This window comes from Hipposideros armiger, unplaced genomic scaffold (genome assembly GCF_001890085.2).
Source record: "Hipposideros armiger isolate ML-2016 unplaced genomic scaffold, ASM189008v1 scaffold_2195, whole genome shotgun sequence".
Taxonomy (NCBI): domain Eukaryota; kingdom Metazoa; phylum Chordata; class Mammalia; order Chiroptera; family Hipposideridae; genus Hipposideros; species Hipposideros armiger.
This window is the reverse complement of record NW_017733542.1, coordinates 1,958-13,580: the sequence shown is the minus strand read 5'-3', so window position 1 is coordinate 13,580 and position 11,623 is coordinate 1,958. Positions and strand designations below refer to the sequence as shown.

The 11,623-nt window shown below is 52.5% G+C and overlaps 1 protein-coding gene and 1 long non-coding RNA gene across 21 annotated transcripts in view; one reads left to right on the top strand and one right to left on the bottom strand.

The window, feature by feature from the left end:
* The first annotated feature begins 256 nt into the window (after nt 1–256).
* LOC109378584 (small integral membrane protein 1-like) lies at nt 257–4,162 on the top strand. Of its 18 annotated transcripts, none has more exons than XR_002123027.1 (5): nt 257–1,075; nt 1,640–1,670; nt 2,023–2,898; nt 3,407–3,596; nt 3,843–3,938. XR_002123027.1 is itself a non-coding variant. In XM_019634909.1 (4 exons), exons 1-4 carry the CDS (start codon nt 1,040–1,042, stop codon nt 3,979–3,981), a joined length of 396 nt encoding a protein of 131 aa, XP_019490454.1. In that variant the 5' UTR covers nt 257–1,039; the 3' UTR covers nt 3,982–4,162. The 18 variants fall into 18 exon arrangements, 4 of the variants coding, with proteins under 4 accessions (XP_019490454.1, XP_019490453.1, XP_019490452.1 ...); XR_002123018.1 differs by having other exon boundaries at nt 257–2,252; nt 2,399–2,465; nt 2,559–2,898; XR_002123024.1 differs by having other exon boundaries at nt 1,640–2,898.
* Nucleotides 4,163–9,309: 5,147 nt separating this feature from the next.
* Nucleotides 9,310–11,623, bottom strand: part of LOC109378582 (uncharacterized) — a 4,237-nt gene continuing 1,923 nt past the window's right edge. Inside the window, exons 1-2 of one of the 3 annotated variants that reach the window (XR_002123011.1) lie at nt 11,441–11,617; nt 9,310–10,369 (exon numbers count right to left, since the gene is read on the bottom strand). This is a non-coding gene — a long non-coding RNA (uncharacterized LOC109378582). The other 2 variants (XR_002123012.1, XR_002123010.1) reach the window with 2 other exon arrangements.

Sequence of the window (11,623 nt, the reverse complement as noted above, 5' to 3'; positions counted from 1 at the left end):
TCCCACACAGGAGGGTGCAGAATAGCTAACAGTTTGCTTTTCTCAGCACATAGAGATGTTAATCAGGAGATGAGCAAAATAATGAGGAATTTTGCAGTTTTCAACTCTGGTCTGAAAATAGGATTAAAGATGTTATCTTAGGTACAGAAAGACAGAGAACAGGCCCACTGAAAAGGCACAGATTAACTTAATGAGGAAGCTCAAGATGTGACTTCCCACCATGGCCCACCTTAGTTAGGAATTTTTATGTTCACACCATCCTGTGGTTATGCTCAGTCTCCTGAGCTTGTCAGGCATAACATGTGGCCCCTTTTCTGTCCACACCACCATGGCTCCTGCGATGAAATCTTCAGGAGGGCGGGGCACTTGTCTGTCAATCAAACCGATGTCTGTGCGGCCACCGCAGGACCTGGGCACAGAAGCACGTGCTGAATGCTGGAGGCCCGCCAGGCTTTGCCCTCTGCCCACACCTGACTTTTCACCCGTGCAGCACCGGCTCGCGGAGTGCAGGCCACCTCGGCCTCTGGCCCCTCGGCCAGGAGCTCTGACGACCAGCCCCGAGCCACGCAGGCCCAGGGCGCCCCAGCCCGGCCGCTGCCGCTTCTTCCGGACACCGAAGCTCCCGGAGCCGCTTCTGCGCTGGAGCCCGTCTTGGCGGAGGGGGGAGGGGGGTCCAGGGAGCATCGCCGTCATAAGGCCCGTGTGCTCCGTGCCTCTGCGTTTGGGACACGGGAAGGTTTTATCCCTTGGGAGAGTTCTAGTTTTCTGAAATCCGTCTTAAGAAAGTCCTGAGTTCAACGTCTTTAGCCAGGAGAAGGGAGGGGGGCGGGCAAGAGATGGGGGAGATTTCCTGACAGCCAGACGCCCGCAGAGTCCCAGGAACAGCAGGAAGTCTCCAAATCTCTGTTCCCAGGCGGTCCCCGACCCCGCTGAGCCGCGTCTGCTCCTGAGAGTCTTACAAATCTCTCATCAACAGTCGAGGCTGTGCATCTGTCCCCCCACCTATTCAGGAGGCTGTTTTTGGAGCATTCCGCTCGCAATGAGCAAATCTACAACAGGAACCGTTCGCCGTAAGGTAGGAGAACGCGCGCTAGAATGGACGTCAGAGTCAGGCAGCAGAAGCAGCGCGTCCCGACACGTTCACAGGAGGACGCGCGGCGCCCTCGGGGCGGCACAGCGGGGACGGGGCTCGGGGATCTTGCCGCGACCGGTGCTGGGGTGCAGCGCCCCGAGGCCCCTCCCCTCTGCCGCTCCTCCGACATGCGGTCCCTGCGCCCCGCCCCTGCAACCCATCCCCGCGGCCCCCACCCCCTGCTGCTGCTCTGCGCCCCGGAGGCCTCTCCGCCTGCAGCCCCCGCGTCCCCCGCGGTGCGGTCCGGGAGGGCCCCGCTCGCCCCGCCCCTGTCCCGCCCGCGGGCCCCGCCCCGCCCCCCGGAGATTCCTCGCGCCCGGGACTGATCCGCGCGACACGGGGTGGCCCGGGAGGGGGGAGGCGGGCAGTGGGGTTGTCCCTGGCGGAGGGACCCAGGGACCGATCCGCCGAGGAGCGGCCAGATGCGGGCCGCCTGGGGACACTCCATGGCCCGTTCCCTTCCGACCCCCGACAAGGCCAATTCTTTTCACCTTTTCTTTTTTTAAGGTTGGAGGCATCGGCAGCGGGCTGGGAGGAGGTGAGACCCACTGGCCGGGCTCTGAGCATCTTCCTGGGCCACGGAGGCTTCACTCCCCCGCCCCAAGACTCTCCCTTTGTAAATGGTGGGCTCCTCAGAGGCGCTTTGGGGGTGAGGGGGGTCTCAGATCTGTGCAGCTGGCGTCCTCACAAGCTGCCAGGAGGTGGTGGGTGGTACTCGAGGCGCCCAGGGCTTGGCAGGCCGCCCTGCCAGGCAGCTCCGCCCCAGGCTTGTGGGACGCTGTGCGACCATCGTGGGGGAGGTTGGACGGAAGGTTACTGAGCAAGTGACTGAAGCCCTCAGGAGCCCAGTTCTCGTCCCTCGCCAGCTTCTGGTGGCTTTGTCCAAGCAGGACAACTCTGAGCCACAGTGTGCATCTGCTGGGAACACCTTCCGCTGCAGTGACCGGAGCCCACCCAGCAGCCCACCCACTGTCCCCAGCCGGAATAGAGCAGGATTGACTGCCCTTCCACCAGGAGCTCCCTGGTGGGTTGCTGGCGTGCACTCAGAGACTGCACCATCAGGGCTGGGGTTGCAAGGTAGCTGCTGCAGCTCCAGCCATCACATCAACGCAGGAAGGAGGTGACTGCTGTTTGTCTCATGAAAAGCAAAAGTGCCCACCCTCCACCACCCCAGCTGCACCTCCCTGTGCCTTGCGCACATCTGGGTGACACAGGAAAGCAGGGGTCAGGGGATTAAGCTTGCGTTACCCCATGACTGTCACTTAGGGCAGGCACCTTGCTACCTGGAACAAGACAAAGATTCTGCCCACAGGAGGGAAGGGGTGGGCGCAAGGTAGGTAGCTCACAGAGATGACCCACGGCCCCTCTCTGGGACACACCCTGGGAAAGGCGAGCCCACACTCTGCAAATGCTTGACCTCCCTCAGGCCCAAGCAGCCGCCTCTGAGCCAGTGCCCCCACCGATGACAGGCTTTGTGGCCCAGGGACAGGCTCCATCCTTCCTCCCCGCTGGCCTGGGGTTCGGGAAGGACGAACATGAGGCGTGGCAGTGGGTAACACCTGCCTGGCTTTCTGACTTTCTGGGTGGGCTTGTAGCAGCTAAGTGGCCCACTGTGACTTTAAGCCTCTGTGTCCAAGATCTCCTGGGATCAAGGTCAGTGTTTCTGAGGCCGGTGGGGGCTGAGCCAAGTCTCAGCCCCGAGAAATGAGAGGCCTGCTGCTGCCCGCCTCCCTGCCTCCCAGCTCTTGGACCCCCAGCAGGCCCAGGTGCCCCCCAAGCCCTGGCTTCTCCCACAGGCGGTGGAGAGGGGGGACTGCAAGGCTAACAGGCCAGCGGGCACAGCTGCTGCCAGGCCTTCTCCCACAACCGGACAGGCCAGCGTACCAGCCTCCGCCCCGTCCCTTTCCTTCCCAACCTCCAGAGATGGCCCTGGGGCCTTATCTGTCTGGAATGGGGAAGGAGAAAGGCAGTTATCAGGCCCTGTGGCCTGGCTCCCACCGAGGACCCATGCTGTCCTAGCACAGCTGGGGGGACCCCCAGGGAGGGCGGGGTGGACACTCAGCCGCTCACATAGACTTGCGGCCTCCCCGGGTTGGATTTCCCAAGCTTGGCCTCTCGTGTGTCCCTTAACCACTCTGCTTCGTTCGGGTCACCTGGGAAGGCAGACGGGAGGACGCGCGGGAAGGAGCCAGCCCACCTTCCTGCGTCCTCAGCTCCCAGGCAGACCTTCACCCTGAAAGCACCCCCCTTACCCCTGCTCACTCTCCTTCCCAGGGCCTTGCTCTACAGCGAAGTCAGTCCTCAACGCCTGCCTCCATCTCCCCACCCGCGCGCTGCAGCCCCCAGCCCCCAGCATGCAGCTGCAGGACAGTGGCGTCCAGTACAGCCGGTGGGACGACAGCAGCCGGGATGAAGTCAGCGTGGCGGCTGTGTCCAGCACAGAAGAGGCCTCGAGCTGGGAGAGGTGAGGGCCCCGGAAGAGCAGCCCTGCTGGGCCTGGGCCGGTCACGCCCCACGCCCCCCTCCCGTCCTGCCTGCCTGAGCCCTCCACCTCCACGTGGGTCCTGGCTCTGAGTCCTCCTGTCTCCCAAGCTCAGCAGGGTGCCCTGGCCACTTCCTTCTGAGGACCCCTGCTGGGCACCCCTGAGAAGTCCTCCTCCCCCAGTCCAGCCTCCCAGGCCTGCCTGGGCCTGGGCTCACTTGCCGGCAGCTGTCACCCTAGGTTCTCCCAGAAGCTGCGCTCCGGCAAGCTGGGCCTCGCCATGAAGGCGCTAGGGGGCATGGCCGTCTTCTGGGCCGTCTTCATCCTGGGCTACATCACCAGCTACTTCGTGCATAAGTGTAAATAACTGCTGGCTCCATGCGATTGGGGCACAGGTTGGGAGGGTCCCCGTATACAAGAACCCCACCATATGCACAGACCCTCCCACACACAGACGCCCAAATACACGGGTCCCTTGGGGCCGGCCGAGTGGCGCAATGGTTAAGAACTGGCTTGGGACGCCAGAAGGCTCCGGTTCGGATCCCACATATGAGGGCCAGTGACACTGCCCTCCACAGCTAAGATGCTGAACAACAGCTCTACCTGGAGCTGGGCTGCTGTGAGTCTTCGGCGACGGTGTAGGCTGCAGCCCCTGTGGCAGTGGGTTGCCATGGGCTACAGTGTGTGGCCAGCGGCCAGTGTGAGCGGCCAGCGGCCAGCAGCCAGCAGCCGCAGTGAACGGCTGTACAGAGGCCGGCAACTGATGTGTCTCTCCTGGGAAGAGTGCAATGATGGTGCCAACTTGAGCCAGTGAAGCAATGTCCTCCACAATTAGACTGAAGAACAAAAGGACAGCAACTTGTCTGTTCCCCTTCCCCCAATTCCCCAGCGCTGTTCCCATCCCCCAATTCCCCAATAAAAATCTTTAAAAAAAAAACAAAAAAAAAATTGTTTGGAAATACACATGTGGAAAGGAATACGTCTATGGTAAGCATGTGTCCTCTGCATCTTTGAAACGTCCTTATAGATAGGGAATTTCTCACATTACAAGTCTCGCCTCCCCAAGGGAGAAGACTGCTCAGTTGACTCCCTATATCCACCTCCCCATCTTCTGTTGTCACAGATTCTCCATTTCTGGTGGGCACATTACTTCCCAGGCAAAAGATGTCATTTCCAATATGATTAAGTTCTAGCCAATGAGATATAAGCAGAAGTGTTATATGTTACTTCCAGGAAGTTTCCTTAAGAAGGAAAGAGCAACCCCTATTCCTCCTTCTGCCTCCTGCTGTTTGGAGCTCAGATGTGATGGGATTCTAGCAGCCATTTCAGGCTATGAGCTGACACAGAGAAGAGAGACCACATGCTGAGGATGACACCGCATAAAGTTAAGAAGCTGAGTCATAGAGGCTACTATGAAGCCAACATTACCAATGCTTAACTGTTCACCTTCAGATCTTACCTTAAATAAGCTTCTGTCCTATTTAAGCCACTGTTAATATTTAGTCATGTACAGCAGAACTTAATCCTAACTAATTCACTTGGGACCCAGGCTCTGTGAATTAATTGCACACAGTGTGCAGGACTTCAGCCCTAAAGAACCAGGCCCTGAGAATGTGTTTTCTGGCAAGGACAGTGGGTGAGGGATCAGCATTTTGGAGGCAACAGTGGTGAGACATTTGCATCCAGTGCCACGTGTCAGGGGTAGGATCTCCAGTGTGTGTGCCCAGCAATGGCTGTGGGGCATTCTCTAGAACAATCCCACATGTATTTAGGGCCATTTCCTGGCTACCCAGCCTCTAGGGCCAACTCCCTGGGCCTCCCAGGGATTCCATGTGCTACCTGATAACTCCAATAAATCATTTTCCTGTTTCAGCAGCAAGGAACCATAAATGATATACCACTCCCCTTAGGTCTACCTTAAAATAAAGATCGTAATCTTCAATACCTTAACCTTTATCCTACCAGCTTTAAACCACTGACTTAATCCCAAGGTTTCCCCACTTTTCTGGGTGTGGGAGTGACTGCAGTTGGACACCAAAATCCATTCTTCTTTTAAAATATGGGTCTACCGGGGCCGGCTGAGTGGCACGTTGGTTACGATTTGGTTTGGGACACCTGCTCTGAGTAGCAGGGCCCCGGTTCAGATCCCACATGTGGGCCAGTGATGCGCCCTCTACAGCTATGATGATGAACAACAGCTCGACCTGGAGCTGGGCTGCCGTGACTCACCAGCGAAGGCGTAGGCTGCAGCCACTGCTGCAGTGAGCTGCCGTGAGCCACCATGAGTGGCCATCCAATGGCCGGCAAGTGACTGCCTCCCCCGGGAAGAGCGCAATGATAATACCAACATGGGCCAGTGAAGCGACGTCCTCTACAACTAGACTGAAGAACAAAAGGACAGCAATTTGTCTGTTCCCCTTCCCCGATTCCCCAACGCTGTTTCCCTCCCCCAATTCCCCAATAAAATCTTTAAAAAGTAAAATAAATCAAATAAAGAAAGTAAAATGTGGATCTACCCTTGTGACTAGGTATAGGACACAACTGAACCTCACCAATGGAATATGAACAATTGTGACCTGTGCAACTCCTGCCTCACTTGCATAATGGGAAGATGCTTCCTTGGGTTTTCTCTCTCAATTTTTTTTTCCAATACTCATGATATAACATCAACCAAGATGATGAGGAAGCATCATCGGGGATAGCAGAGCCACAAGATGGAAAGAGTCTGAGTCCCTGAGTAACTTCATGGAGCAGAGCTGCCTCAACAGCCTGGACTATCTCCCATGGAACATGGAAAAAGAATAGACTTTCATTTTCTATAAGCTGCTGTCTTGGGGGTCTCTATCAGCTTTACCTTTCTCTGCTAATACAATGATAATGGTGGAATACTAGTCAGGGAACTTGCAATTACAAGGAGACACCAATGCAGGGAACCATGTTCTCAGAGTATGTCTTGTGTTCCCATTTTAGAAGGGAAAGATACACACTAAACGGTGTGGCCACACAGTCAGGAGACACTAAAGAATCCCCCAGTCTTAGGATCTCTGCTAGATCTAGCCACAATCAAATAATCTTTTTTGCTTGCCTCAGTTTAAAGTACATACATTCTACTATTTCTACCGCAGACTTTAAAATGTATGTTTTTACCTTTTATAATTTTGCCCACAATGTTTAGCAAAACAGTTGTTTTCATTTGCAACTATCTTCATTACCACATCTTCCCTCGTTTTTATGGATTGAGTTATTTTTTAATAAACACTATTACATTCAAATCTAATATTCAGGCTTTAATATAACTATGCCCTTTTTTTCTCTCTCTCTTGCTCTTTTTGTTTGTTTGTTTGTTGATTGGTTGTGGTTTTTTTGTTTTGTTTTTAAAGAAATTTTATTGCGGAACAATGTGTTTTTCCAGGACCATCAGCTCCAAGTCAAGTAGTTGTCTTCAATCTAGTTGTGGAGATTGCAGCTCCTTGGCCCATGTGGGAATCAAACCTGCAACCTTGGTGTTAAGAACCTGTGCTCTGACCACTGAGATAACCGGCTGCCCCCGGTTGTTGTTTTTTTTTTTTACCATGCCCTTTTAATTTGAGCTTCTAGATCAGGAGTCCGGACACAGTGGCCATTTTTTAAGTTCTATTGGAAATAACCACACCCATTTATTTATGTATTGTCTATGGATGCTTTCACACTACAGTGATAGATAAGTAATTGTGACAGAGACCAGGTGGCACACAAAGCCAAAAATATTTACTATCTAGCCCTGTATAGAAAACATTTGCCAACCCGTTCTACACGTATATTGATTTTACTCTGATTAATATTTTTATTCTCTCTGCTTATCTTTTATCATCATGTCTCTCCTAATTTCTATTCTTTTTTATTCTTATCCCTTCTGTCTTTAAGTTAAAGTTTAACATGCTTTTGGCTTAACTTTTATCTTACGAGTTTCACAAACTTTTATTAGCTTTGCTGAACTTTTATCTTACCCGTTTTGTCTTTCAATTAATCATTTATTTCTTAATGATCTTTAACATTATCCCTATTGCTCCCTGTTTATTTAGTAACTGTAAGAAGTGCACTTGCAGGCAGTGACCCTTGGACAAATGCTCAACAAGATTCTTCTCCAAATCTTCTCCTGTTATCAGGTAAGTCTCAAGGCTGTGCCTTAATAAGGCCCAACTCTACCATCCAGTCACTGTTTGAGGAACCCATTCATCAGATGGCTACTTAATGAATCCTTCGCCTTTGCAGGTGTCAGGCCCACACCACCTCCTGACCATACAGGTTGGCTACCCTTTGGCCCAGGACACTAGGCCTGCCCATGTCAGATCAAATGATTCAAAGAGCAGCCGGAGCCTATGAAATGCTTAAGTTAGAGAGGGCTGATGGCTCATTCTCCCAGACCTGTACATTTAAAACCTTCTGAGCCTTATTCTTTATCTCCAGTGGCTGAGATTAGCTATATCCAGAGCTCTAAATCTCAATAATGGCTGTAGAGTTTGCCAGGGTTTCACCTAGAGATAATTCAAATTTCCAGCTTGCACAATGTTCGGGCAATGTGATGGATATGAGAGATAAAAAGTCAAAATAGACATGGATTCTCTCCTCAATGAATTTATGATCAAGTTGGAGAGGAAAATAGTGAAACAATTATAATATAGTAGAGTGGGTTTTGTTGCGATATATTGTAAGAGCATGTATCGATAATTAATCTATATCGATAGCTGTGCACAGACTGAGTTCTATTTTGGGGTTCGATACGCAAGACACACCACCACAAGCCGCTGGAGAGTAGATAAGAGGTTTATTGTTAACAGAGAAAGAGCTAAGGGGAATACAAAGTAAATAGTCACAAGGGAAATAGAAAGTAAATAATTACATTATACCATCACGGCCCTTTCATGCAGTTCAGCTCAGGAATCAAAGCATCATGGGCATTTCTCAGAGTAATGACACAGCGGAATCTATTGAGGAAGAGCTGCTGTTCTTCCCTGTCTCCTGGGGCTTCTTACGGGTTTTCTAACAAAGGTGGCTTAGAGCCAAATGGCTTATGCTAAGCAATGCACGGGACCAGTCCCGGATCTGTCCAGGAGGCGGGGCCAGCCCGTGGTACTGATTAGGATTAGTCCTTGGAGTCCAGCTCAGTCTCGAAGACCTTGGGCAAGCTCCACATCTCATTCCTTAAATCCCTGGAGAGTAGCCAATCCTCCAGAGAGTAAGTGTATACCCAAGCCATGAATCCAATCATATGACCCCAGGCAGGACTTTTTCCTTCTAAATTCTCAAACAGAGCACAGAGGAAGGGTATCTACAGCAGGGAACATTCCGAAAAAGGCTGACAGAAGGTAGTCCACCAGGCTCCTACGCGGTCAGTGGACTGCTCAACTCCATTCCCCACCACCCAAGAGCCCCCTGAACTATGACACAGAGTAATATGAGCTTACAGGAGGCATTCCATGAATGCCGAATTAAGAAAGGACCCAGACACAGAAGGCCCCCTCTTCTATAGAGACCCCATGCAAGGCACAAGCTACATAGAGACAGAAATGAGCATGACACCTTATAATCGTAACTGTCCCCTTCTGTGCCCACACACACACACACACATCACTACTACCCAGCCAACACAGAAAACAAAAGGGAAATTGGACACCCCACACACAGTGGCCAAGAGTGAAAAGATAAGACAAGCAGGTGTGATTAAGGCTTTATTAGGGAGCAGGCAGGGTTTGCCAGGGTCCATGCTGGGTGAGAATGGCCTGTACCCCAGGCCAATACTGGTCTTCAAGACGGTGCTGGGAGCTCAGGGCTAAGCTCTATAGGTCAGGGGTCCAATTAGCTCCTCAAAGCAAAGTAACCACTGAAAGGAAGGTCAGCCTGGTTGGATTTACTACAAGAGGGATAATGTGGGAGGGGGTAGAAACATCACTGATGAAAAGTGGGGAGCTGATGCTTTAGAGTGCTTGGACAAAAAGGGAGCTGGGAAAATGATATGAGGGCCAATAAGGCATCTGGTGAGGGGCAGAAGGGAGTGAAAAAAAGAAAGAAGTAAGACTGCCGGTTCTAAGGGTGCAGAGAAGTCCATCTGTTCTCCAGGGCCCTGTGTGCTCCTTGCACCCAAATTCTGACTGCACATGAACCTACTTGTTGTCCCACACAGCAACCTTTAGAAAGAGAGGTCCTGGGAGGAAATGGCTAGACTTCATGTAGGCAGAGATCTTCGTCAGGCCTGAGGGTTAGGCAAAGCAGGACAGACCTTGGGTATGCGGCAAGCCGGGACTCATAACTCCCTCCTAAGCACACAGAGTTCAGGGCAGTGGTGAGTAATCAGAGTTGAAATCTCCAGGCCAGGGGTCCGGTTGGGCTCCTTGAACCAGAGAAACCACTGAAAGGAAGGTCAGTCTGGTTGGCTTTAGTGCAGGAAGGACAACATTAAGGGGGAGACTTCACTGAGACAACTGGGGTGCTGTAGAGCATTCAGATGTGGGTGAATTGGGATTGGAGAAGGGAAAGGGGCCAAACAGGGCCTGAGTGAAGGACAGAAAAAAAGAACGAATAAACAAGACAGCTGGTTCTGGCGGTTCAGGGATATCCGCCTCTTCTCCAGGGCCTGGGCATAGTGGCACAGCACTGGCTTCTAGCACCCATTGCTGGCTGTAAAGGCCCTACTTGTTGCCCCACAAGGCCATCTTTCCAAACAAAGGGCTTGGGAGGAAGCGGCTGGACTTCATGTAGGCTGAGATCTTCTTCAGGCCCTGAGGGTAGAAAAAGAAGGCGAGATTCAGGGTCTGCTGCCCCACTGTGGAAAAGCAGCCCCACTCCTGGCACACCAACTTGAGAATCCGGGCAACCCTCCTGGTAGGGTCAAGGGTTGGGGCAGAAGACAGTCTACCTGGCTGGGATTCCCAGCTCTGATAAATGAATGCATCCAGTTTCCTGTAACGGATGTGATACTTAGTAAGAGTCACCACATATAAGACTCTACACAGTGCTAGGTGCTTTAATCTCCACTAGAGATGATACTAGAGGTTTAGAACCTCAACGCAACTCCCGATAAGATAAGATCTACAACCACCATTCATCAGAGGGGAAACCGAGGCACACAGAGCTAAAGCGCCTTCCTCATGCTCACACAGCTAGAAAGTGGGAAGCACTGGAAGGCAGGCTGGAAGGCAGCCTGGTACACACTCTCACTCCCACTCTATGCTCCTCATGCTGTACTTTCCTCCTGCACAGGAGGCCTTGACCCTCCCAGTCTGCACAGTCTACTTCTGCAGAGGGAAGCTCCTTGCTTTGCAAGGTTTCCAACAGAGAGACCGTGACAGAACAAAGGGGCTCAGAATGTGCCTGTGCAGCTCATGGAATAGGCCAGATCACACCCAACGACTCAGCAAAACCCGGATAAAAGCTGATAGGAGGCTGTGCAGCAGGAGAGCCAGGCCAGGCCAGACTCTTAATTACTCCACTGAAAGGAGGAAGTCCAGCTGCTTGGCCTGGTACCAGAACCCAATCTCTCTGGGCCCCAACCTACCTCACCCCAGTCCTGCCACAGAAAACTAGGCCTTGGACAGGTGAGTGTGAGCACCATCTTCCCAAGATAGAGAGTGACCAGTAAGTTCTACACGATTCAAAGATCCTCAGACTGCCTGTCCCCAACAGGCCAGAGCCTGTAGCCAACAGTTGTCCCCATCCCTACCTGCCTGTTGGCTGCCCAGCTCTTGCATAATCACCAAGCTGTTTGGATCAGAACCAGAGCTGATGAGAACTAGCTCAGAAAGCAGATCTCTTGATGGGGCGTGGGAAAGGGAAACATTGCAGGTAAAAACCTGTTGGTCTGATGCCTCAAATTCCCAAAACGTTCATAAAGCAGACTTTGTGAGTTGCCTGCCGGTGACCGATGATGAGCTGTGAGGTGGGGTCCACGCTCTGCTCCTCCAGCACCAAGCTGGGACCACACCACCACACAGCCTGGTACTCCTGTACTTCTCCAACTGCACTGAGCCGCAGGA